Source organism: Antedon bifida, chromosome 8, assembly GCF_963402885.1.
Source record: "Antedon bifida chromosome 8, ecAntBifi1.1, whole genome shotgun sequence".
Classification (NCBI taxonomy): Eukaryota; Metazoa; Echinodermata; class Crinoidea; order Comatulida; family Antedonidae; genus Antedon; species Antedon bifida.
Window position 1 is genome coordinate 13,576,694 of NC_136233.1, and position 26,951 is coordinate 13,603,644.

The window sequence follows — 26,951 nt, forward strand, 5'->3', positions numbered from 1 at the left end:
GCTAAATCAAAACGATAAAGTAAAACAGCCAGTGCAAGTGAGCGGATTTGGACAAAGTATACAGTATAATAAGCATCAGGCATAGAACATTAATTCTAAACCGCCCGGTGATACACTGGAATTTAATTAATTAATTTGAAACGATAAAGGCTTAGAAAATCTGCTTTCATGGTATTGTTCAAACTCGATTGGATAGCAACTCTTTAACATTATCGGCGTGGTACGGCGGAACAGCACTAGTCCCTCAATTGTACGCACGCGCACCAGAGATCAAATTGATACGCCCTCATCTTTCAGTATTTTATTCACGAAGCAGGATCTTAATACATAAATCCAAAGGCAGATTACTGAAAAATGACAATTCTGTGCGCATCAGTGACCAGATCTCAATGGAGATACAAAATAAAAAAGCTAAATCAAAACGATCAAGTAAAACAGCCAGACAAACTAGCAGAGCTTTCGGGAAACATTAGCCCTTCATCAGTATGTATATAAACTATATAAAACAGGGTTTTCTATTTATCTATCTATCTATCTGAAATAACATCTTCTAGTCATCCCCTTTTTTGTTAAATGTGCTTCTTTTACTTTCTTATCATCTCCTCCATCTACAATTCGTGGTCAATAATTTCTACCACTCTCGGCACAAACCATTGCACTTTTCTTAAGGTAGCGAGCACTAGTCAAATATCGAGTCATCACGGTACCACAAAGGTAAGCTGTGTTGCTCTAAGGGTTTAGAAATTATTCTCTATATTCTCAGGAAATCAACATTAAGAGTCTCGAAGAACACACAAAAGTATTGCTGAATATCTGTGACGTCAATCGAGATGGCAAAATTCAGAAAGACGAGCTTATTTTGGTCTTGTGTACCTAATGTGTTTGTGAACAAGGAACAGTGAATCGTTCAGTACAGTATATGTTTGTGTTCTACTAACACTCAATGTTTCTATGCTTATTCTTATTCGTATATTGGGATAGTAATGGTCGTATAATATACAAACAATAAAGGGAATCTGTAATTTTACCATATTATATTACGTAAATGAATTGGCTTATTCTTGACAATTTCTAGTGGGATTTTATTATAAACGTCGATTATGCTTACATTAACATTGCTTCTTTGAATAAGTATTCATAATTAAATTCCTCTAACCCGCCAAGATATTTTCCACCTTGAGAGATATGGTCCTTGTAAGTGTGTAGTGGTTTTTGTTTTTGAAATTGGGTGCTTTTTATCTCATTATATGGGATAAAATTGAAAATAATTTATATTGTTGTTATTATCTAACATTTTAATCAATTTAATTTCAATGTCGAAATTTGTTCTTTTTTAACTGATTTTATAAGAAATTTAGTTAGTGCTGTGGTATTTATGAGATATAGTACATGTTCGTGTCTACACATTAGCAAACACTAAATAAAATAAACATGACTATCTGTTGTATAACACAGCCCGAGTCACAGTCGGAATCCCAGCTCAAGTCCCCGCCAAAGTGCCATCCAAAGATGACTGATAAAGAGATACAAGATTGGGCTGATTTTTTAGTTGAATTCTACGACCGAGATAAAAGTGGTTCGTTTGACCTGGATGAACTGCGAGCTGTTTTCCTATAGGTTAAATCCACATTAGGCAAGTACAGATATCATGACAAGTTTAACAGTAACAGACCATAGCACGGTACTTCATCTCAAAATTGTTATTTTATTATTATTATTATCACCGGATAATGGTACTATTAGAATAATAGCATATTCTGACCGTTGCATTGCCATTTACAGAGATTATTTTATTGCCTCTGGGCTGTGTCTCTTTGGAGTTTCAACAATTGCTTATAAATCCAACGTGTACTGTATAAACTTGTCTTGATTTCAGCTAACTCGCAGTTTTTATAGAGTTGTATCTTTGGTAAAATAGTATTACGGTATTGTAAAGTATTACACTGGTAATGAGGAGTGGTTAGTTGAATTGAAATATATAAATACCACGTCGATTCTCATTAACTGCATTTTTTTTTCTATGTTTCTAAAACTCTTTAAAAAATGTTTGAGTATTTCGATTTTTTATTTCGACGTCAAATTACTTTTCCTGTGTATCGAAGTTAGATAGATTCTCATTCATATTTCTACGTGTTGTTATAAAAATTGAACATAATTGTATCTAATTATAACATATGAAGGCCATTAAGTGCAATACTGAATTTGTTTTTTGTCTGTATAACGCTTTATATAATTATAAACGCTAGTTCCACACATGAATTAAGAAATGCAAATAATCAATATTAATCCCTTCATTCTTAGTGTTTTTGTATACGAAATTGTAACAATACTTAATTAAGTGCTAGTGTTCATTAGAAATATATAAACCTACCATAAAGAAGATTATGTACAGTGGTTTAGCAGACATCAACAATATAAGACACAAAACGTGCAGCAGAACAAATCAAACCGTGTAGAAAATATAGATTAGTTACTAGATTTTAATGAATTCATCATTTTTAGATAAAATAAACAATTGAACATTACTTAAATTTAAATGTATATATATATAATATAAATGCAAACGTTACTGAACTTGTTATATAAACTATTTACATCTTAAATGTATTATTATTATCATTATTATTATTTAAAATACAATTGCCTGCTTTAAATAAAGATAGGTTATAAATCTGTTGTGCTGGTTCGCGCAATTTGTATCACGTAACGCTATTTACATGGACAACGTAATTTCGTGTAATGGCATTTATGCAACACAAATTGCACTGAACTTTACGTTACATCATGGTATAAACGGTTAACGTCATTCAGTTATTACTTGATTATAACACTGTACAACAAATGTACAATTATGTATCATCCGATTAAAGTAAATATCAGATGCTGTGTAAATGTGTGATTACAATTGTTGATATAGTTTGCGGTACACCACGTAAGCAGTTCTGAAAGGAACTGTTAATACGTGGTGTACGGCAAAATGTATATAAACAATTGGTTACAATTTCAAATGCACCTCTACAACAGAAGCAAATAGCAAAAAAGATCGTATTTTAAATAGATCAACACATTTAAACACCGCAGTAAAAGTTAGGACAACGTTCACATAAAACAGTTATGTGAACAATGGACTGTTTTAAGAAAGAAATTTCAAAGTCATACAAATTGGGGGTCATGTCACGTGTTTGATGGTGTCTTTTTATCGATGTTTTTGGGTATTTGCTATTTGTCTTTCATACACTATTGAATTATGCACTTTTTCCTGTAGAACAATAAAATGATAGCCTGTGATTAGAATTAGTTTCGTTTAGTTTATCTTTGTCTATGTGCCTGTTTCTGTTGAGCAAGGGAATACGGATTTAAAATACCGTATTTTATAATACTGATTCACGTGAAAAGAACCAATTTTCAAATACGGCTTTAAAAATCCCAATTTATTCCGGTGTCGATCCGGCTTAAAAAACATACTTATGTCCATACTTTTTACCTTAAATGTTAAATAATTGTTAATTGTGGAATGATTGTGTCAAAAGATTATAAAGTGTGATTGAAACAGGGCGTTGTACTATTTGAAACATAAAATTTGGTATCAAATTATATAAAATAAATGTTGGAATAGACCTGCATATTGAGGATATATGCGATAAATTAATGAATATATCTATCATAAAGAATGACATTTTTTATGATCAATTGTTTATTATAATTATTATTATATTTAGATGAAATTACATTATAAAAACGTAAACTACAGGTCGTCGTTAAAAATCATATCAGTCAAGATATACAAATATAATCTTGCAGTTTAAGTAGGCCTACACAATACACAATATGTGCACATAATAGAAATAATACCACATATAATTGAATTTTAAAATGTTAGATTTGTTTTGAGAAAATGACAAAAATTACGATTTAAAAAGTCTCTAAAAAATGACAACAATATTGAATTGTTAATATCCATATCCACAAAATTGTGTTAGTACCATTATGAGGTCATAGTAAGCATTTATGTCAAAAAAATTAATGAAATTCGCCAATGTTAAATTATGATATAGTAACCAGTTTTATAGTACCGGAATTGTTTTCAGAAAAAAAATATCGACATTAAAAAAATATGATTATATTATTCAGGTAACATGCGCAAAACACATTATGTTGGTCTGCGCATGCCAAATGATGTATACTACATGGATTTTTTGGGAAAATGTCAAAAATATCGACAATTTAAAATATCAGTATAATTATATTGAGGTAACTGAACACATTATGTGAGTCTGCGCATGTTAAATTATGCTATAGTAACCAGTCTTATTTTCGACCCTTGTATTTTTTTAAGCCTATCACAATTAACATGCGCAGAGTCAAATAATGTATTTTGCGTATGTCAATTATGCTATAGTAACCAGTTATATCGAAAAATAGAACGGCCGAACTTTGCCCATTTTAGAAAAAATCTTTGTACTATAGTAGGCTTGCAGGAAAATTTCGAAAAATGGACAATTTTCGACCCTCTTATTTTTTTACATAATTGGTTACGATATCATAATTAACATGCCCAGAGTCAAATAATGTGTTCTGCGCAAGTCAAATATGTTATAGTAATCAGTTATATCGAAAAATAGAAAGGTCGAAATTTACCTATTTTTTAAACAAAATTGGTTACTATATCATGAATAACATGCGCAGAGTGGAATAATGAGCTCTGCGCATGTCGATTATGCTATAGTATCCATAGTTTTGTGACATAATTGGTTACTATATATGTGCATAATGGCAATATTATAGCATAGATATTGAATTTTAAAAAGTGGAAATTTTGGCCATTTTTCGAAAAAATTCCTTTGGTCCCTCGCAGTGAAATTTTCGGAAAATGGCAAAAATTCGACCCTTTTATTTTTTGACATAACTAGTTACTATGGCTCTATAAGATGTTGTTAACACAATATATATGCATAAATGGCAATATTATAGCATACTTATTGAATTTTAAAAGGTGGACATTTTGGCCAGTTTTCGAAAAAATTCCTTTCAAATTTTCTAAAAATGGCCAAATTTCGACCCTTTTATTTTTTGACATAACTAGTTACTATGGCTCTATAAGATGATGTTAACACAATATATGTGCATAAATGGCAAAATTATAGCATAATTATTGAATTTTAAAAAGTGAAATTTTTTACCATTTTTCGAAAAAAATCCTTTGGTCTCCCGCAGTGAAATTTTAAAAAAAGTTTCGACCCTTTCATTTTTTTACATAACTAGTTACTATGGCTCTATAAGATGATGTTAACACAGTATATGTGCAAATAACATGCGCATAGTCGAATAATGAGCTCTGCGCATGTCAATTATGCTATAGTAACCAATTATATAAAAAAATTAAAAGGTTACTATAACACAATTGACATGCGCAGAACCCATTATTCGACTCTGCCCATGTTTATTATGCTATAGTAACCATTTATATCAAAAAAATAAAAGGGTCGAAAATTAGCCATTTTTCGAAAATTTCCCTTACTACATGGATTTTTTCAAAAAATGACCAATTTTCGACCTTTTTATTTTTCGATAAAACTGGTTACTATATCACAATTGACATGCGCAGAACCCATTATTCGACTCTGCGCATGTTTATTATGCTATAGTAACCATTTATGTCAAAAAATAAAAGGGTCGAAAATTGGCCATTTTTCGAAAATTTCCCTTACTATAGTACAGGGATTTTTTCAAAAAATGACCAATTTTCGACCTTTTTATTTTAAGATAAAACTGGTTACTATAGCACAATTGACATGCGCAGAACCCATTATTCGACTCTGCGCATGTTTATTATGCTATAGTAACCATTTATGTCAAAAAATAAAAGGGTCTAAAATTGGCCATTTTTCGAAAATTTCCCTGTACTATAGTACAAGGATTATTTCAAACAATGACCAATTTTCGACCTTTTTATTTTTTGATAAAACTGGTTACTATAGCACAATTGACATGCGCAGAGCTCATTATTCGACTCTGCGCATGTTTATTATGTTATAGTAACCATTTATGTAAAAAAAAAAAAGTGTCGAAAATTGGTCATTTTTCGAAAATTTCCCTTACTATTTAGTACAGGGATTTTTTCAAAAAATGACCAATTTTCGACCCTTTTATTTTTCGATAAAACTGGTTACTATAGCACAATTGACATGCGCAGAACCCATTATTCGACTCTGCGCATGTTTATTATGCTATAGTAACCATTTATGTCAAAAAATAAAAGTGTCGAAAATTGGCCATTTTTCGAAAATTTCCCTTACTATAGTACAGGGATTTTTTCAAAAAATGACCAATTTTCGACCTTCTTATTTTTCGATAAAACTGGTTACTATAGCACAATTGACATGCGCAGAACCCATTATTCGACTCTGCGCATGTTTATTATGCTATAGTAACCATTTATGTCAAAAAATAAAAGGGTCGAAAATTGGCCATTTTTCGAAAATTTCCCTTACTATAGTACATGGATTTTTTCAAAAAATGACCAATTTTCGACCTTTTTAATTTTCGATAAAACTGGTTACTATAGCACAATTGACATGCGCAGAGCCCATTATTCGACTCTGTGCATGTTTATTATGCTATAGTAATCATTTATGTCAAAAAATAAAAGTGTCGAAAATTGGCCATTTTTCGAAAATTTCCCTTACTATAGTAAAGGGATTTTTTCAAAAAATGACAAATTTTCGACCTTTTTATTTTTCGATAAAACTGGTTAATATAGCACAATTGACATGCGCAGAACCCATTATTCGACTCTGCGCATGTTTATTATGCTATAGTAACCATTTATGTCAAAAAAATAAAAGGGTCGAAAATTAGCCATTTTTCGAAAATTTCCCTTACTATAGTACAGGGATTTTTTCAAAAAATGACCAATTTTCGACCTTTTTATTTTTCGATAAAACTGGTTACTATAGCACAATTGACATGCGCAGAACCCATTATTCGACTCTGCGCATGTTTATTATGCTATAGTAACCATTTATGTCAAAAAAAATAAAAGGGTCGAAAATTAGCCATTTTTCGGAAATTTCCCTTACTATAGTACAGGGATTTTTTCAAAAAATGACCAATTTTCGACCTTTTTATTTTTCGATAAAACTGGTTACTATAGCACAATTGACATGCGCAGAACCCATTATTCGACTCTGCGCATGTTTATTATGCTATAGTAACCATTTATGTCAAAAAAATAAAAGGGTCGAAAATTGGCCATTTTTCGAAAATTTCCCTTACTATAGTACAGGGATTTTTTTCAAAAAATGACAAATTTTCGACCTTTTTATTTTTCGATAAAACTGGTTACTATAGCACAATTGACATGCGCAGAACCCATTATTCGACTCTGCACATGTCAATTGTGCTATAGTAACCATTTATGTCAAAAAATAAAAGGGTCGAAAATTGGCCATTTTTCGAAAATTTCCCTTACTATAGTACATGGATTTTTTCAAAAAATGACAAATTTTCGTCCTTTTTATTTTTCGATAAAACTGGTTACTATAGCACAATTGACATGCGCAGAACCCATTATTCGACTCTGCGCATGTTTATTATACTAGAGTAACCATTTATGTCAACAAAAATAAAAGGGTCGAAAATTGGCCATTTTTCGAAAAATTCCCTTACTATAGTACAGGGATTTTTTCAAAAAATGACCAATTTTCGACCTTTTTATTTTTCGATAAAACTGGTTAATATAGCACAATTAACATGCGCAGAACCCATTATTCGACTCTGCGCATGTTTATTATGCTATAGTAACCATTTATGTCAAAAAAATAAAAGGGTCGAAAATTGGCCTTTTTTCGAAAATTTCTCTGTACTATAGTACAGGGATTTTTTCAAAAAATAACCAATTTTCGACCTTTTTATTTTTCGATAAAACTGGTTACTATAGCACAATTGACATGCGCAGAACCCATTATTCGACTCTGCGCATGTTTATTATGCTATAGTAACCATTTATGTCAAAAAAATAAAAGGGTCGAAAATTGGCCATTTTTCGAAAATTTTCCTTACTATAGTACAGGGATTTTTTCAAAAAATGACCAATTTTCGACCTTTTTATTTTTCAATAAAACTGGTTACTATAGCACAATTGACATGCGCAGAACCCATTATTCGACTCTGCGCATGTTTATTATGCTATAGTGACCATTTATGTCAAAAAAATAAAAGGGTCGAAAATTGGCCATTTTTCGAAAATTTCCCTTACTATAGTACATGGATTTTTTCAAAAAATGACCAATTTTCGACCTTTTTATTTTTCAATAAAACTGGTTACTATAGCACAATTGACATGCGCAGAACCCATTATTCGACTCTGCGCATGTTTATTATGCTATAGTGACCATTTATGTCAAAAAAATAAAAGGGTCGAAAATTGGCCATTTTTCGAAAATTTCCCTTACTATAGTACATGGATTTTTTCAAAAAATGACCAATTTTCGACCTTTTTATTTTTCGATAAAACTGGTTACTATAGCACAATTGACATGCGCAGAACCCATTATTCGACTCTGCACATGTCAATTGTGCTATAGTAACCATTTATGTCAAAAAATAAAAGGGTCGAAAATTGGCCATTTTTCGAAAATTTCCCTGTACTATAGTACAGGGATTTTTTCAAAAAATGACCAATTTTCGACCTTTTTATTTTTCGATAAAACTGGTTACTATAGCACAATTGACATGCGCAGAACCCATTATTCGACTCTGCGCATGTTTATTATGCTATAGTAACCATTTATGTCAAAAAAATAAAAGGGTCGAAAATTGGCCATTTTTCAAAAATTTCCTTTACTATAGTACAGGGATTTTTTCAAAAAATGACCAATTTTCGACCTTTTTATTTTTCGATAAAACTGGTTACTATAGCACAATTGACATGCGCAGAACCCATTATTCGACTCTGCGCATGTTTATTATGCTATAGTAACCATTTATGTCAAAAAAAATAAAAGGGTCGAAAATTAGCCATTTTTCGAAAATTTCCCTTACTATAGTACAGGGATTTTGTCAAAAAATGACCAATTTTCGACCTTTTTATTTTTCGATAAAACTGGTTACTATAGCACAATTGACATGCGCAGAACCCATTATTCGACTCTGCGCATGTTTATTATGCTATAGTGACCATTTATGTCAAAAAAATAAAAGGGTCGAAAATTGGCCATTTTTCGAAAATTTCCCTTACTATAGTACATGGATTTTTTCAAAAAATGACCAATTTTCGACCTTTTTATTTTTCAATAAAACTGGTTACTATAGCACAATTGACATGCGCAGAACCCATTATTCGACTCTGCGCATGTTTATTATGCTATAGTGACCATTTATGTCAAAAAAATAAAAGGGTCGAAAATTGGCCATTTTTCGAAAATTTCCCTTACTATAGTACATGGATTTTTTCAAAAAATGACCAATTTTCGACCTTTTTATTTTTCGATAAAACTGGTTACTATAGCACAATTGACATGCGCAGAACCCATTATTCGACTCTGCACATGTCAATTGTGCTATAGTAACCATTTATGTCAAAAAATAAAAGGGTCGAAAATTGGCCATTTTTCGAAATTTTCCCTGTACTATAGTACAGGGATTTTTTCAAAAAATGACCAATTTTCGACCTTTTTATTTTTCGATAAAACTGGTTACTATAGCACAATTGACATGCGCAGAACCCATTATTCGACTCTGCGCATGTTTATTATGCTATAGTAACCATTTATGTCAAAAAAATAAAAGGGTCGAAAATTGGCCATTTTTCAAAAATTTCCTTTACTATAGTACAGGGATTTTTTCAAAAAATGACCAATTTTCGACCTTTTTATTTTTCGATAAAACTGGTTACTATAGCACAATTGACATGCGCAGAACCCATTATTCGACTCTGCGCATGTTTATTATGCTATAGTAACCATTTATGTCAAAAAAAATAAAAGGGTCGAAAATTAGCCATTTTTCGAAAATTTCCCTTACTATAGTACAGGGATTTTGTCAAAAAATGACCAATTTTCGACCTTTTTATTTTTCGATAAAACTGGTTACTATAGCACAATTGACATGCGCAGAACCGATTATTCGACTCTGCGCATGTTTATTATGCTATAGTAACCATTTATGTCAAAAAATAAAAGGGTCGAAAATTGGCCATTTTTCGAAAATTTCCCTGTACTATAGTACATGGATTTTTTTAAAAAATGACCAATTTTCGACCTTTTTATTTTTCGATAAAACTGGTTACTATAGCACAATTGACATGCGCAGAACCCATTATTCGACTCTGCTCATGTTTATTATGCTATAGTAACCATTTATGTCAAAAAAATAAAAGGGTCGAAAATTGGCCATTTTTCGAAAATTTCCCTTGCTATAGTACAGGGATTTTTTCAAAAAATGACAAATTTTCGACCTTTTTATTTTTCGATAAAACTGGTTACTATAGCACAATTGACATGCACAGAACCCATTATTCGACTCTGCGCATGTTTATTATGCTATAGTAACCATTTATGTCAAAAAAAATAAAAGGGTCGAAAATTAGCCATTTTTCGAAAATTTCCCTTACTATAGTACAGGGATTTTTTTCAAAAAATGACCAATTTTCGACCTTTTTATTTTTCGATAAAACTGGTTACTATAGCACAATTGACATGCGCAGAACCGATTATTCGACTATGTGCATGTTTATTATGCTATAGTAACCATTTATGTCAAAAAATAAAAGGGTCGAAAATTGGCCATTTTTCGAAAATTTCCCTGTACTATAGTACAGGGATTTTGTCAAAAAATGACAAATTTTCGACCTTTTTATTTTTCGATAAAACTGGTTACTATAGCACAATTGACATGCGCAGAACCGATTATTCGACTCTGCGCATGTTTATTATGCTATAGTAACCATTTATGTCAAAAAATAAAAGGGTCGAAAATCAGCCATTTTTCGAAAATTTCCCTTACTATAGTACAGGGATTTTTTCAAAAAATGACCAATTTTCGACCTTTTTATTTTTCGATAAAACTGGTTACTATAGCACAATTGACATGCGCAGAACCGATTATTCGACTCTGCGCATGTTTATTATGCTATAGTAACCATTTATGTCAAAAAATAAAAGGGTCGAAAATTGGCCATTTTTCGAAAATTTCCCTGTACTATAGTACAGGGATTTTTTCAAAAAATGACCAATTTTCGACCTTTTTATTTTTCGATAAAACTGGTTACTATAGCACAATTGACATGCGCAGAACCCATTATTCGACTCTGCGCATGTTTATTATGCTATAGTAACCATTTATGTCAAAAAAATAAAAGGGTCGAAAATTGGCCATTTTTCGAAAATTTCCCTTACTATAGTACAGGGATTTTTTTCAAAAAATGACCAATTTTCGACCTTTTTATTTTTCGATAAAACTGGTTACTATAGCACAATTGACATGCGCAGAAACCATTATTCGACTCTGCACATGTTTATTATGCTATAGTAACCATTTATGTCAAAAAAATAAAAGGGTCGAAATTGGCCATTTTTCGAAAATTTCCCTTACTATAGTACAGGGATTTTTTCAAAAAATGACCAATTTTCGACCTTTTTATTTTTCGATAAAACTGGTTACTATTGGCCATTTTTCGAAAATTTCCCTTACTATAGTACAGGGATTTTTTTAAAAAAATGACCAATTTTCGACCTTTTTATTTTTCGATAAAACTGGTTACTATAGCACAATTGACATGCGCAGAAACCATTATTCGACTCTGCGCATGTTTATTATGCTATAGTAACCATTTATGTCAAAAAAATAAAAGGGTCGAAATTTGCCATTTTTCGAAAATTTCCCTTACTATAGTACAGGGATTTTTTCAAAAAATGACCAATTTTCGACCTTTTTATTTTTCGATAAAACTGGTTACTATAGCACAATTGACATGCGCAGAACCGATTATTCGACTCTGCGCATGTTTATTATGCTATAGTAACCATTTATGTCAAAAAATAAAAGGGTCGAAAATTGGCCATTTTTCGAAAATTTCCCTGTACTATAGTACAGGGATTTTTTCAAAAAATGACCAATTTTCGACCTTTTTATTTTTCGATAAAACTGGTTACTATAGCACAATTGACATGCGCAGAACCCATTATTCGACTCTGCGCATGTTTATTATGCTATAGTAACCATTTATGTCAAAAAAATAAAAGGGTCGAAAATTGGCCATTTTTCGAAAATTTCCCTGTACTATAGTACAGGGATTTTGTCAAAAAATGACAAATTTTCGACCTTTTTATTTTTCGATAAAACTGGTTACTATAGCACAATTGACATGCGCAGAACCGATTATTCGACTCTGCGCATGTTTATTATGCTATAGTAACCATTTATGTCAAAAAATAAAAGGGTCGAAAATCAGCCATTTTTCGAAAATTTCCCTTACTATAGTACAGGGATTTTTTCAAAAAATGACCAATTTTCGACCTTTTTATTTTTCGATAAAACTGGTTACTATAGCACAATTGACATGCGCAGAACCGATTATTCGACTCTGCGCATGTTTATTATGCTATAGTAACCATTTATGTCAAAAAATAAAAGGGTCGAAAATTGGCCATTTTTCGAAAATTTCCCTGTACTATTATGCTATAGTAACCATTTATGTCAAAAAATAAAAGGGTTGAAAATTGGCAATTTTTCGAAAATTTCCCTTACTATAGTACAGGGATTTTTTCAAAAAATGACCAATTTTCGACCTTTTTATTTTTCGATAAAACTGGTTACTATAGCACAATTGACATGCGCAGAACCCATTATTCGACTCTGCGCATGTTTATTATGCTATAGTAACCATTTATGTCAAAAAAATAAAAGGGTCGAAAATTGGCCATTTTTCGAAAATTTGGACAACAGTAACCAGTTTATATCGAAAAATGGAAAGGTCAAAATTTGTCAATTTTTAGTCGCGTGGACGCGACTCTATAGTTTACTATGTCGGTCTGTCTGTCGGTCCGGTATCACTATGCGTTTTAGCACGCGACTTATGGCTGTTGGCCTTGTTGAAAGAAATCTCTGTACGTGTTGTAGTAGTGTACTGTGGTCTGCGCATGTTACCTCAACATATTTTTAAAAGTCGATATTTTAGGCATTTTTCTAAAAATATGCGCATGTTACCTCAATTGCAATAGTTAGGGCTTGTTAGCACATTTTTCACAAATCTAGGGAAAATTGCTTACAAATAGCTTTTGTAGTGTTCAGAAACATGTATACTAACATATATCAATTAGTTCCAACTCAACTCCTAGAGACATTTGTTTGGTAGCCATTTTTTAAAATGGCCGCCAATAACAACAAATTCTCGTATATCCTGTACATGTTCATGAACATTTTTCGAAAAATGGCCAAATTAATTTCGACCCTTTTATTTTTTGACATATAGCATGCACAGATCACATAATGCGTTACCTCAACAACTTTTTTAAACAATAGATAATTGGCAATTTTTCAATACCTGTACTATAGTAATGATAAAACGGACTAGATACATAAAGCAATATTATTGCATAATAAGTCTAGACGTTTGTAATTTTGTCTTTCTTTTTTAAATTCTTGTACTAGTGCTGAAGTAAAATGCAATATTAGCGCACAGATGGAATTACACAACCTTTTTATTTAAAAAAAAGTGCATTTCAAAAATATTTACAAAAAAAACATATATTTATGTCATAATCTATATATAAATTTACGTAAGGGTAAAATTCGGTAAATCGCGCGTTATTTCTAGAATGTTTACTCGATGGTATATAAAGTTGGTTAGAATCTCGGTACTGATTTTAACCACGTGATGTAACCCTGTTTACTAATTAAATTGAGTTAGATAATTAGTTATTGACAATTAAAACGAATTTAGGTTCAACGATTTGCCCCAAATAGGGGTGTTTTCCGATCGTGATATACACTGTCTAATGTATGTCCTCTTGAAAAATACCTGCACACAATAATGCGAGGATGCTTCGCATTTTCCTATCTCCTCCTACGATAATTGCTTTTAATGGATGAAAACCGGTTGAACAGCTCGAGTACAATATCACAATGTTGAAGACAGTCCAATTTTATTTTAAAATACTATTTTGATAGATTTAATATAAATTTATGGACCCTTTGAGAATAAACTTACAACTGATAGTATTGCAATACTTTGCCAATATTGCAAATACGTATTAACCATTTTTAGTCGCCATTTGAATCGAAATTTTCTTACTGTGAATGTGGTTACTGTTAGATATATAAACACATATTATATAAAGAACATTTATTACTGTGACTGTGGGTAGGCTCTACTGCTGGATATATAAACACATAATATACAAATAAAATGAGTGGATAAAGAATATATTTAAAAATTGTTCTTCCCATCCTCCTTCCCATCCCTCAACTCTAATGTTATATACAAAACACAAATTGGGTTTGCTTAAATGAGTTCAAATAAAAAAGTTTCTCCTTCGAAAGTAGGCCTAATTCCCAGGGTGCTAATTTTAGTTGACTACATTAATAATCGTGTCCATTTATTCGTTTCTGAAAACGACAATGTATTTATAGTCCTGCGGTACGTACATTTGAAATCGCCAGTTTTTTTACGCTGAAATTACTGTGTATTCGAGAACCATCTGTGGACACGACCTAGATGGTACGTGAGGGAAGCGAGCGTACCATCTAGTTTATATAATGTTAATAAAATACTATATTCTATTTTGTTTAATTAGAGTTAATAAAAACTGAATAAAATGAGATGGATTACAAATAAATGTTCAATACTGTCAATAACAGTTGATGCAAATTTGTTTGTAAGTTTGTTGACATTTTATAATCTGTAATAAATCTGTATTAATTTGGATAATTTTCAGATTTCAGAGACCATAGATCTTATAAGATTCTAGGTAGACAGTAGATAAATAGCTTAATATTATTAATAATAACCAAAGTTAGTCTTACCATTAACAGATTCTGGCAAAAACAGAAAGACAATTAGATTTGAACTCGTCACTATGGACGAGTTAGGTTATCCGCAGCGCAAACACCACATGCACGTCATATGTTAGAATATTGCGCACAGAAAAAAGATTATGCCATTGTGACCTGAAGCAAATAAAATGTTAGGGTGCCCTCTATTTTGTGTATATATACACTATATACTGTTACTACATACACAGTTCAGAATAGGTGTAAATAACGGGCCTAGCAACTAGCAACGTCAGGCTAGGCCTATAGCTAGCGTACGATGTTCGTACGTTACTGCTGTTTACCAGCTAGCTGGCTAGTCCTAAAGACAGTCCACGAGAGAGGACATTAGGTAGTGCATTGTTTCTCTCTTTTTATCATATTTTACCATAAAACGTACATTTAAGGAATGACCTTGTTTAATGTTTTTAAAGTAATGTATATGCATTATTTTTACAAAACGTAAAAATTTGTAGGGAATGGGTCTTTAAATATGTATTAAATACTATAATTAAAAAATATTTTTGTGCTTTCTAAAAGAAAAAAAACACAGCCTCATGTGCAAACAAGATAGGTAACATTATTGCCAAGTACAACCATCACTTCTTCTGTAACAAACCGCCGGTAATATCATGTATAACTCCAAACTGTGCCAATGCTCTAAGAAATTTTTGTTCGTCACTTATGCTATGAGTCCAGGACTTTGTGATTGTCTTCATTTTGTTGTTATCATAATAATGCAGTTTAGAATTAGGATCATTGAGATTGTAACCAAAACCAGCGAGGGCGATCTCATCGCAGAAACGAAGTGAAAACATTATGGCAAGAGCTCCAGTTGTTGGCACATTCTAACAGAAAAAAAAAGATTATATATTACACAGATATTGCCTTGCATGGTATTTTGCTCGAGGGAATATATATTTCCTGAGGGAAATATAATTCTCGAGAGCATAATATCATTTCCCGAGGGGATGTCAAATCTTATATTTTACCGATATAGTAGGCAATATATGTTATATTACCTAGCCAACAACAAGTAGAATATCTACTGGGTCGGGTAGCTAGGCCTCTTTTTTATGTAATAAGCCTGCCTAGTTAGTTGCCCATTACCAAACCCATTACCCGTTTCAAAACATCTCTCCTTATAGTGATAGTTATTACTCAGGTTTGGAAGAATTATAATACAATTTAAAATAGCAAATAGAGCAAAATACCTTTTTCATAATTCCTTTGTTAATTGGAAGCTTTAGAATATCAAATGCTAATTCTTGAATAATGGATGGGTTAAAAATTCTAACTTGACTTGCAGATTTCGGAAGCAACATCGGTATTTTCTTCCAAAATCCTTTAGTTGATTTCTGAAATATATATTTGTTATTATATAACACATAAATAAATTCCTGTCATTTCATTGGACGATTGTGGGTAACATGGTGTGCAATAGTATGCACTATTTAACAATCATTAAATAGCACTTTATTTCACTATTTTTGTACAAAACAGAAAGAACATTACTGTAATTCTGAACATAAAATCCAATAGTGCCACCTATTTTTTCAAACAATAACAAACATTGAACTCTGATTTCCTGGCGAAAATTTTAGAGAGATATACATACTAATTTAGGCCAAAAAAGCATTTCAATTAGCTTTAGATCGTCTATATGATTTTTATACATTATAGGGAACAACTTACTCTAAGATGTAGTATAATCATTGAATGATAAAGGTTATAAGTTAACCCTAATATGATTTTTGTTTTGATTATTATTTATTTTGTCTTTAGTACAAAATAAATAAAAATATAAAGAAAAGAAAAAGATATAAAAGAGTTATTACTCACTAATTTTTGTTTGTTTAGCATTGTTTCAAGCCATTGTAAATCCAAAGGCTTAAAAGTCATAAACACTATAGTTGAGTTCTTGTGATAACTTCCTGGTGCTACATAAGCGCCCTCTGGATACATAAAACGAAACGTTGTTTTACCTCCTACATCTACTTTATATTTATCAAGAGGAGCATCATTCATTCTAGCAATAAAATAAAAAATTAAGGTCTGTCTACACTCTCAAACTTGTTAAAAAATGTTATGTGCCCAAATATGGTAGTGATATGCTTAAATATGGTAGTGATATGACATCATCATGTCCAAATATGGGCACATCACATAAAGATTGTTAGTGTAGACAGAGCTTTAGTATTTTGTCACGCTATTGAAATATAGTTCCCTGATGACAAGCTATTGTTATAAAATTAAAATATCAAACTCAGGTCAGGTGGTTGAGTCATTGTTGAAGTCGCAGAGAATAACAGGTATGTAACCTCTATTCACTTATGCAACTGGTGTAGAGGGAATTGTTTTTACCGACTTTAAATATTATCTGACAAGCTCAGGTTGTATTGCTCTAAACAAAACTGGACCATATGTAACAGGTACAATATCTATACCTAATATGTTTTTATCTCGTATAAATATGTTTTTAAATAAATAAATAAAAAAATAATGTTCAGTTTCATTTATTAGAAAAAATTAGGAGAAATTTATATATTTTTTGTTTGTACTATATTTAATTACAGGAATATCGTTGAATAGTTCCATAGAACAAAAATGTAAAACATCTAGTTATTTGCACTTACCTAATTACAACATCATAATTATCAATAACTTGACCTAATTTTCTTTTTGAAAGAATGCCTCCATTGCCTACAACTATACAACGTCGGCAAGTTTGTCTGCAAGAAAATATTTATTAATATTAAATTCTATTTTATCTACGTAATTTATTTTATTTACATACAGTATGTGTACACTCAAATAATAATAATAATAATAATAATAAATAATTAAAAAACACTTTTAATGCAACATTTGAATTTGTTGAATTATATAAATATTATTTTTTCTTTTATAGGTGATGTTACAGGCGTACATGATATATATAAACTTCATTTAGACACAAGACTGATGCACAGTACAACTCGTTCAATCAACAGTGATATTAAAAAAAATAATCAAACGCCATATTATAAATACGAAAAGAAGGATTTTATTTAGGATCATGTCATACAGTAGTTACTGCGGTAACTACATTAGTTTTACTGCAACAATGTATAACTATGATATATATTTCAATGTAGATGTAAGGCAATCACTGCAATAAACAATGTATGTTCACAAAATAAATGTATTTATTATTCTGGGTTCCACTTACTTTGCTATATTGTATGGAACACCTCTCTCTGTTATAATTTTGAATACTTTATCCAAATTTGCTTCTAAAATGAAAAGAAAATTGTTTTAAATGTTTAGTCACTTTTCTTTTTATTTCATGTCTCATTTAAAATCCTGACACTATCAGGATTTAACTTTATGGCTTTGAAGAAAAGCACAATAACAACCAAATTACAGTTCTCTGTTAATCTCTGTCTACACTATCAAACTAGTTTGACAAAAAAACTGTGTGCCCAAATATGGTAAGTGATATGACATCATCATATATGGTCACATCACATTTTGTTGTCTCACATCAGTTTGATAGTGTAGACAGAGCTTTAGATTAGGTTTTTTACTCTTTTTAACAGAAAGAGTAGTACTGTACTGTATCTAGCCAAATTCCTAAATACAGTGACAGTGAAATTGCTTCTACTCTAACCTACAAAATAATTCCAAAGATATAGTCGTAACATGAAATAAAAAATGACGCTGTATCTCGGAACTTTCCTAAGCTCTGTCAACAATATCAAACTAGTTTGACAAAAAAGTGTGATGCCCAAATATGGTAGTGATATACACAAACATGGTATAGGTAGTGATATGACATCATCATGTCCATATGAGGCCTGGCATCACAAAAGCGGCGCAGAGTTGCAACCCAAACTTTTGAGATATTTAGCCTTGAAGTTCAGAATGTAAAAAATGGCCTAACCTATCCATTATAAAATTTCAATAAAAAACGATACTATAAACACTTATCTTTAACATATCAAACTCAACATATCAAACTTAATTGTTCATAAAAAAATATCACAATTATGTGTATTTTGCAATTATTTAAGTCGTTTCCATTGAAAATCATTAGGAAATTGTATTTTTATTTTTTGTTCACTCAAAAATCAACTTTCTTTACGGCGCTTTTGTAAACAAGCCGCTAACCCGAATCACGTCATAAGGTTTGCTAGTGTAGATGGAAAATGGATTAAACTTTAAGGTAGAGTATTAATGCCTTTACCTGCTCCTTTCATACCAAAAGGTGGTGGGTACCTTACATTCTCTTCTGTGTCGTTGTATTTTTCATCTAAAAATATTTTCATTGAAAGATCAAACCTGTAATTAGTAAAATAAAAATATTATATTATACAGATGTACCAAAAATTGTATAAAATGCAATACATTTATACAATAATAACACTGTATACTGTATGACGAGTATAATCCCATGTCTGAGTAAATAATCCCACCCACTAATTTAGTGGAAAAATGTCCTTCATTATTAATACAATCCCACTACCTAATTCTCACCAAATTGTGTATTCAGGTCCCAGGGAATATACTCGTTACATATATACAGTATACATGAAAACAATAAACGAAATGAAAGCACTCAGAAACTAAGTGAAGTACTTGGCAAAATATATCAGAGAAAACTATATTCGGTGAGAGAGGGCACACTACTTGATATTTGGGTCCATGTTAAACAATGCAAAGGGCGTGCGATTTTATATCTCGTATAAGATACAGGTAAGTCAGATTTTAATATAATAAGCTTTTGTGCCGTGACCAATATATCAATTTTCCTGAAAATCAATAGGCAGCCGCATGTTCTGTAAGAATAAGATACCTATATACACCGAAAAATTCAGAATAATTACTTTAAAATTGTAGATGCTATCGTGCTGATAAACACACAAAGTACTATACTTGGCAAAATAAAATATTGCCAAGTAATAATTAATAATAAGTTGCTTACTTTGTATCTCCAAAAAGATTAAATAATCTATTTCTTGCTTTATTTGGTGAACATGTTGAGCTTTGTTCTAACAATTCCTGTCTGAAATATTTGACAAAATATATAGAGAAAAAAATGTAAATATGCTGCACTATATTTCCCACAAGGCAACAGTGGACTCGACTTTGCATTTAAAAAGTTAAGCTCTGACTACACTATCAAACTAGTTTAACAAGTGTGATGTGCCCAAATATGGTAGTGATATGCCCAAATATGGTAGTGATATGACATCATCATGTCTTACTGTATATGGGCACATCACATTTTGTTGTCATATAAAGTTTGATAGTGTAGACAAGACAGAGCTTTACTGTAAGGAGAACAGGAGAATTATATAGAAATCTCTGTTATGAAGGTACTGTACATCAATAAAATTAGTTAAATAGGCTTTAATAGGTACATATTTCTGTGGATTTTTTAGACTTTTGATAATTTATTAATTAATTAATGTTTTTAGGATGCAAGAAGTTGTGGAGCACGCTTGTACCTGATTAAGTCTGTGGGTATTTTATTATTGAATATTTTGGGGGCATAGGTCGTAAGTTGTGGAGTACATTTTCGTACCTGATTAAATCTTGGTGGTTCACTTGTGCTTCTTTTTCAATTACTCGTTGTTCCCATATTCGCTCTTCAGGAGAAAAAAAAAACAACTGGTAACAACTAATGCTAAGGTTCATTTAAAATTCATGAGACTGAAGTTCTAGCATTATATTTGTCCATATCCAGGTGTGGTTGCCTTCTGGGTTTAAATCATATAATATTTTTGTTCCACCTAGAAGTTTCATTTATTTATTTCTAGAACCACCAAAAGAAGCAACAAATTGTGTAAAGCTCTGTCTACACTATCAAACTAGTTTGACAAAAAAGTGTGATAAGCCCAAATGACATCAGAATGTCCATATTTGGGCACATCATTTTTTTTTTTCACATAAAGTTTCATAGTGTAGTTTCTACTTTCTTCAATTTAAACCTACCATGTTCTTCACTTTTTGGTAATGAATTAATACCAACTTCAGGGTGAATAAAGAAGATGTTTGTAACCACGACGATACCAAGGCACACAAAACCTATGAGTACGGCACACCGACACAGTCTTTTTTTCTCTAGCATCGCATCATGTGTGACCAGTAAAAGGTGGAAAAAGTTGCACAGTACTAAAAAAAATGTACAATTCAAAAAAGTATGTTGAATTTGTATTTGGCCCTAATAATACAAAATGCAACAAGGGAGTTGTTAAATTAGACAAATGATATGACTCCGAGCTTAGGTCTATAATACTACATAAGTCTATATATAGCTTATACTACTACATAGGCCTAATAAGTAGCCTATATAATAGGCCTGTCTGTAGGCCTAACTTTTAGTCTAGCCAAAACAGTTTGTGAATGCCCTCCTGAATAATGGTTGAGCCTCCCAGCATGACACAAGGTCATGTGAGCTGTCCACGAAGATTGGAGCGGTCTCTTTGGAGTTGATTACTGAGCTAGGTAGTACAGGAAGGGTTGGACTCAGAAGCCTGCCGCTCCTGGGCCGATTGATAGGACGGATCAAAAAGATCGTGGCCGACCCCAAGGAAGGGCGAACAGAGGCAGTCGAACGTCAAGTGGGTCAACTGGACATCAAAATCAACCAGCTAATGACACCGACCAGTTGAAGGTCGATGTCGGCCTGCTGGCGACCAGATTCGACAGCCAATTAGCTACATTGCAAGTACCACCTACAGCACCACCATTGCCGGGTAGACGGTATCCAGCCTCACCCCAAGTGTGCTATGAATGTCAGGAACCGGGCCAAGGTGCTGCGGAGTGGACCCAACCAGTGGAGGCAAACGTCACAGCAGATGAGACTGAAAAAATGGCTGCGGACCGGACAATATCTCAGATAACGTATACTCGCGTCTAGTTTATAAACCACCTATTGTGGCCAAGCTAAACTTTACCTTAGCAGGTAGAGGTACATTAATGCCTGGTTAGAAGGTGGGACCTATTCATTTTAGGCTAGACTGAATTCTTCTATGTAGCGCCGTTTCAAGATGACATGTTACTAAGTCAAGATTTCCTGGCAAGGCCTTGGTAGACTGGGGACAGCTGCTTTTAACCATGGACTCGAGCACCGTCTCTCTGAGGGGGAATCGACAACCTGAACCCCTAGGACCGCTTGGCTTGGCGAACTACCACAGGGCGTTTATCGACTACTGAGTCGACCTTGCAGTGCCGTTGTATTAGCTGACTGAGAGGGGCGTTCAGTTTGTGGCGGAGGACCAGCAAGTCGCTTTTGAATCACTAAAAAATGCCTTGGTCAAACTTCCTGTTCTGACGCTGCCGAACACCATTGATGAATTTTTTTTTTCTCTTTCGTGGGGGTCACCCACATGTATTCATTCTGTTATATAATACCTTATACAAATATATATATATATATTATACTGTACATACATTTTTGTAAAAATATAAAACAATAAAATTCAATAAAGTAGTTAAAAAGGCACTATATAGATACATGTACAGTACATAAAATCAATGCAGTAAAAGTATGCTTTTATTATGAGGATGAATTTATACTTAATGTAGACATGCCGTTTCAAGCCATCAGAGGTGAGCTGTTATAGGTGCAAGCTGGCAGAGGACGTGAGTCGACTAAGCTAGCATCCACCGAGCAACGTAACTACTGTACGACGCGGAAGGAGTTGCTGGCCATTGCTTAGACCAGGGACTTACAATTACATCACTACTTGCTGGGTAATCCTTTCCATGTACGAACTGACCACAGCAGCCTGACGTGGCTCCTGAATTTTAAAGGGCACAAAGTGCAACTGGCTCGTTCGATGGAGGAGGTCAGCCAGTACACGATAGTGGTTAAACATCGATGGGTACGTTTCATACCACTGCCAATGCGCTATGCCGTCACTCACTGTGGGGGTTGCACCTACTGCCGAGGGCGCATGAAAAATGGGCACGATTCCGTGAGGAGGTTGATGACGTCGTTCCAATCTCCCAGACTAGGCAGCAGGGTTTGTTTGGGGCCCATCTTGAGGTAACCTGGACCCTGAATGGATTAACCGATCTTTGTATTTAGAAGGATGAGGGATGCATAGTCACAGCGGTTCAACTGGAAGCAGCGATGGCTGTTAGGGGTACTCGGTGTGCAACTAAAAAACCAGCAACACAAGGACGCTGATATTCGCCCTGTGCTGCAGTGGTTAGAATGCAAGGATGGGCCCCGGCAAACGAGCTGTTCCTTCCAGCACGAGACCGCCTTCACTCATTCGACAATGGCATTTTATTCCTAAAGCAGGAAGATTTCGGTGAACGCCTTCTGGTACTACAAAGGGAATTGCAGACAGTCACTTTGCAACTACACCACAACCTCCCCTCGGCTGGACACCAAAGCTTCACCTTTTATGATGGGTGGACCAATTTACCAAATGGGTTGAAGCCAGCCCACTCCCGATAGCGGCGGTAATGGCACGAGCAGTGGTAGGGGACTATTTCTCCCGCTTCGGCATGCCTTTGCAGCTCCACTCTGATGAAGGGAGTAATTTCGAAAGTGAATTGTTTAATGCATTATGTAAGGTTTTGCAGATCCACAAAACCCGGACTACCAGCTATCGACCAGCAGCTAATGGCCGGGTGGAACGGTACAACTGGACGTTGATGGATGCCATAAGATGCTTCGTAGGCAAGCAATAAAGATACTGGGATGTGCTCTTACCGCAGCTAGCCGGAGCCCTCTGGGCAACGCTCGACTGCTCAACTGGGCACACCCCAACATTCTGATGCTTGGACGTAAAATCAACCTTTCCACTGACCTGATGTTTGCAGTGGGTGGCACCCCACACGGGCAGTTAAGTGGTCAGGCCATCCGAGAAGCCATCAAGACCGCCAAGACCACGCTTAGAGAGATACCACGACGCATGAAAAGGGACTACGACCTCCGTGTTCTCACCCGCCCCTATGCTCGTGGGGATTTATAGGTATATGTGCTAGACAATAGCCAGCCGAAGGGAGAGTGCAAAAAGCTGTGTCCTCCCTGGAAGGGGCCAGGCATCATCATTGAAATACTCAGCCCGGGACTGCTACAGATCAAGCTGAGAAACAAAGTACAGGGTCTTGAACCATGACAAACTCAAGCCTTGTCGTAACCGGCAGCTCCCCAGGTGGTTAATTAACTATAACTTGACGCTGGTGACACACTGGACACACTTTACTGTTCCTGTCAGAAACCCTGGGTGGGATAATTTATGATTCAGTGTGATTATTGCTGGATGCCCTGAACATCGACCGGTACATTTACAAATGCGCAAAATGCAAGGACTGAGCACCAATATACGGCTGCAGCACCGATATAAGGCTACGACAACAAAAGGTGGATGGAGAATACTGGCCCTTGTCCAGCCGGGAGCAAGAGAATGCAGAGAGGTTACTCCTTGAGGCCCCATGCAGCTACCACAGCAGCTACTGAAGCTGCTGCCCAGATGGAGGTGGCCCCTGACCAAGCCCGAGAACCAGAGCCGACCATCTCACCTGAATTTGTCCGCCAACCAAGGAAGAGTAAGCATTGCCCAGTTCCCGGATGTGGCGAGAATTTGTGCATACCATCAGGAGGCACGTGTGGGGCCAACACACTCCACCCTGTTTCCAATACCCGTTGGCCATGAAACGGAAAACGAGGACCAAACTGCGCGCACTCCAGAAATGGGCCAATGAGATTCTGGGCCGGCCCGACACCACCCTCCAGGCAGCATTAGGGGGTAAACCATCGGAGGGGTTTTGTATTGTGCCAATCAACCACCCGGTGGCTTTGCTTCACTGGCGCTGTCTGGTGTCAATGGCCAAACGTATGGACCTTACTAAAATGAGTCAACTGGTCGCAGAGGCTGAGAATACACTCGCCCAGCCAGCCGCCACTCTACCCAAAACAGCCACCCGGCCGTCGTCACGCTCTCCTTCCAAGAGAAGACACCAGTCTCCATCTTCACAACCGGGAGTGAAGAAGACGACATACGACAATCCTACGACTCTCATTTTCATCTCGATCGGCTGCACTCCCATCTGAAGTTATCCAAACATGCAACACCCAGACTAGGCAGCGGGGTTTGTTTGGGGCCCATCTTGAGGTAACCTGGACCCTGAATGGATTAACCGATCTTGTATGTAGAATGTATTTAGAAGAATGAGGGATGCATAGTCATGGCGTTTCAACTGGAAGCAGCGATGGCTGTTAGGGGTACTCGGTGTGCGAACTAAAGGGTGGACACCAAAGCGTCACCCGAAAAAAAATTCAGGCTGAAGGAAAAGTTCTTCTGGTACGGTATGTCCAGTGAACTGACATCGAAAGGTATGTATCAACCTGTGAAGTGTGCATCCCTAATAAGAAAACAGGTTGCAAAAGGCGTTACCCCTTGACTGAATTTCATGTAGGGGCACACATGGAGCGAGTACATATCGATTTCCTTGGGCCATTACCTAGAACCAGCTGGGGCAATGCTTATGTTTTAATGATGGTGGACCAATTCACCAAATGGTGGTCATCTCGATCGGCTGCACTCCCATCTGAAGTTATCCAAACATGCAACACTCAGAGACGTGCTACAAGCCAAGCCAGCCGGTCCAAGGATCAAAGAAGTAAAAGTGAGCAGGAGTGTCACCATTTTCTGCGATCCTCCCTCTTATAAATCGATAGAAGAGCTACATCGCCTCCAGCAAGATGGATTTGAGGTGGGGATCGGGGTGCACCCCAAGAAAGATGTGACGTCAGGCCAGCTTTCCCGCCTGAAGACCTTGGTGAGTTCCGGCGCAACACGGGAAATACTGCGCTGTTTCCTGATTTTCGGCCCGGGACCACCTGGCGTTTTATCTGCATTTAAGAGGCAGCCGGAAGGACCAGATCTGCTATCAGAACTGCCTGAACATTCTGCAGTTGGCTCACCTTCCAAGGAACATCGGCATCATCTTGCATCAACTTCTCATCAACAGTGCTGATGGCTGATAGGTTCAGGAGTGTCTTCCCTCTAACCTAACTTTGGTTGTCCATTTACCCATTTACCCATTTACAAGTCCTAGACTTGACTCGGAAGAACGGCTGGGAATCTCTTCCTGATGTCCTGAGGCCCGAGCAAACATGCAGCTCAAGAGAAATCTTTTATTTGTTTTAGACAACAGAAAGAAAGTATACTTTAAACGGCAATATCATAGATTCAGATTTAAATGCTACTAAAGCATTTTCGACATATTTTCAGTCTAATTTTACTGAAGATAATGATGATTTCAATGTAACAAACGAAACATCTTATTGTAATCACAGTGAAATTGTTTTACCTTTAACTAGTATTGTCATCAATAGGGATCAAATTTTCCGTGCCCTGTTATCTTTAGATACTAATAAATCCCCTGGGCCCGACGGGATTACCCCTATGATGTTGAGTATGGCTGCACCTGTTATATCCCCAATTTTGCTTAAAATTTTTCAAATGTCCCTTGACCAAGGCATTCTGGTGAAGGAATGGAAATTGGCCAATGTTGTGCCAATTTTTAAATCTGGTAGTAGAAATGATATAAGTAATTATAGACCAATATCACTTTGTTCAGTTGTTGGTAAAGTTCTAGAACGTATTGTGGCTGATAATTTTTTATTTCATCTTCAATGTAATGCGTTTGTTAGTCCTGTACAGCACGGGTTCTATCCTGGAAGATCTTGTGTTACACAAGCTTCATCCTTGATTGGGAAAAAGCATTTGACCGTGCGAGTCACCCTAAACTATTAGGTAAGCTCCACAATTTTGGTCTATGTGGTCCAATTTTGAAATGGATGGGCTCCTTTCTTACTGATCGTTGCCAACAGATTGTCCTCAATGGTCTGATATCTGACCGTACACCTGTTGTTTCAAGGGTCGGTGCTTGGCCCATTACTTTTCAAC

At 34.7% G+C, this 26,951-nt stretch overlaps 2 protein-coding genes across 5 annotated transcripts in view; one reads left to right on the top strand and one right to left on the bottom strand.

The window, feature by feature from the left end:
• LOC144849946 (calretinin-like) overlaps window positions 1–3,294 on the top strand; it is a 31,626-nt gene extending 28,332 nt beyond the window's left edge. For all 3 annotated transcript variants that reach the window (XM_078707084.1, XM_078707085.1, XM_078707083.1), the window contains one exon: window positions 764–3,294. In XM_078707084.1, coding sequence (XP_078563210.1) covers window positions 764–877 — 114 coding nt within the window. In that variant the 3' untranslated portion in view covers window positions 878–3,294. The remainder of the gene's footprint in view (window positions 1–763) is intronic.
• Window positions 1–26,951, bottom strand: part of LOC144849945 (CMP-N-acetylneuraminate-beta-1,4-galactoside alpha-2,3-sialyltransferase-like) — a 125,040-nt gene that overhangs the window by 91,333 nt on the left and 6,756 nt on the right. The window contains exons 2-10 of one of the 2 annotated variants that reach the window (XR_013614019.1): window positions 21,009–21,189; window positions 20,600–20,665; window positions 19,997–20,077; window positions 19,259–19,353; window positions 18,242–18,305; window positions 17,667–17,762; window positions 16,873–17,059; window positions 16,245–16,388; window positions 13,871–15,878 (exon numbers count right to left, since the gene is read on the bottom strand). Coding sequence is in view for 1 of the 2 variants with exons in the window: in XM_078707082.1 (XP_078563208.1) it covers window positions 15,630–15,878; window positions 16,245–16,388; window positions 16,873–17,059; window positions 17,667–17,762; window positions 18,242–18,305; window positions 19,259–19,353; window positions 19,997–20,077; window positions 20,600–20,663; window positions 21,010–21,145 (1,116 nt within the window). In the remaining variant the exon portion in view is untranslated. Of the gene's footprint in view, window positions 1–13,657; window positions 15,879–16,244; window positions 16,389–16,872; window positions 17,060–17,666; window positions 17,763–18,241; window positions 18,306–19,258; window positions 19,354–19,996; window positions 20,078–20,599; window positions 20,666–21,008; window positions 21,190–26,951 lie in introns of those variants that run through there. The other variant, XM_078707082.1, reaches the window with a different exon arrangement.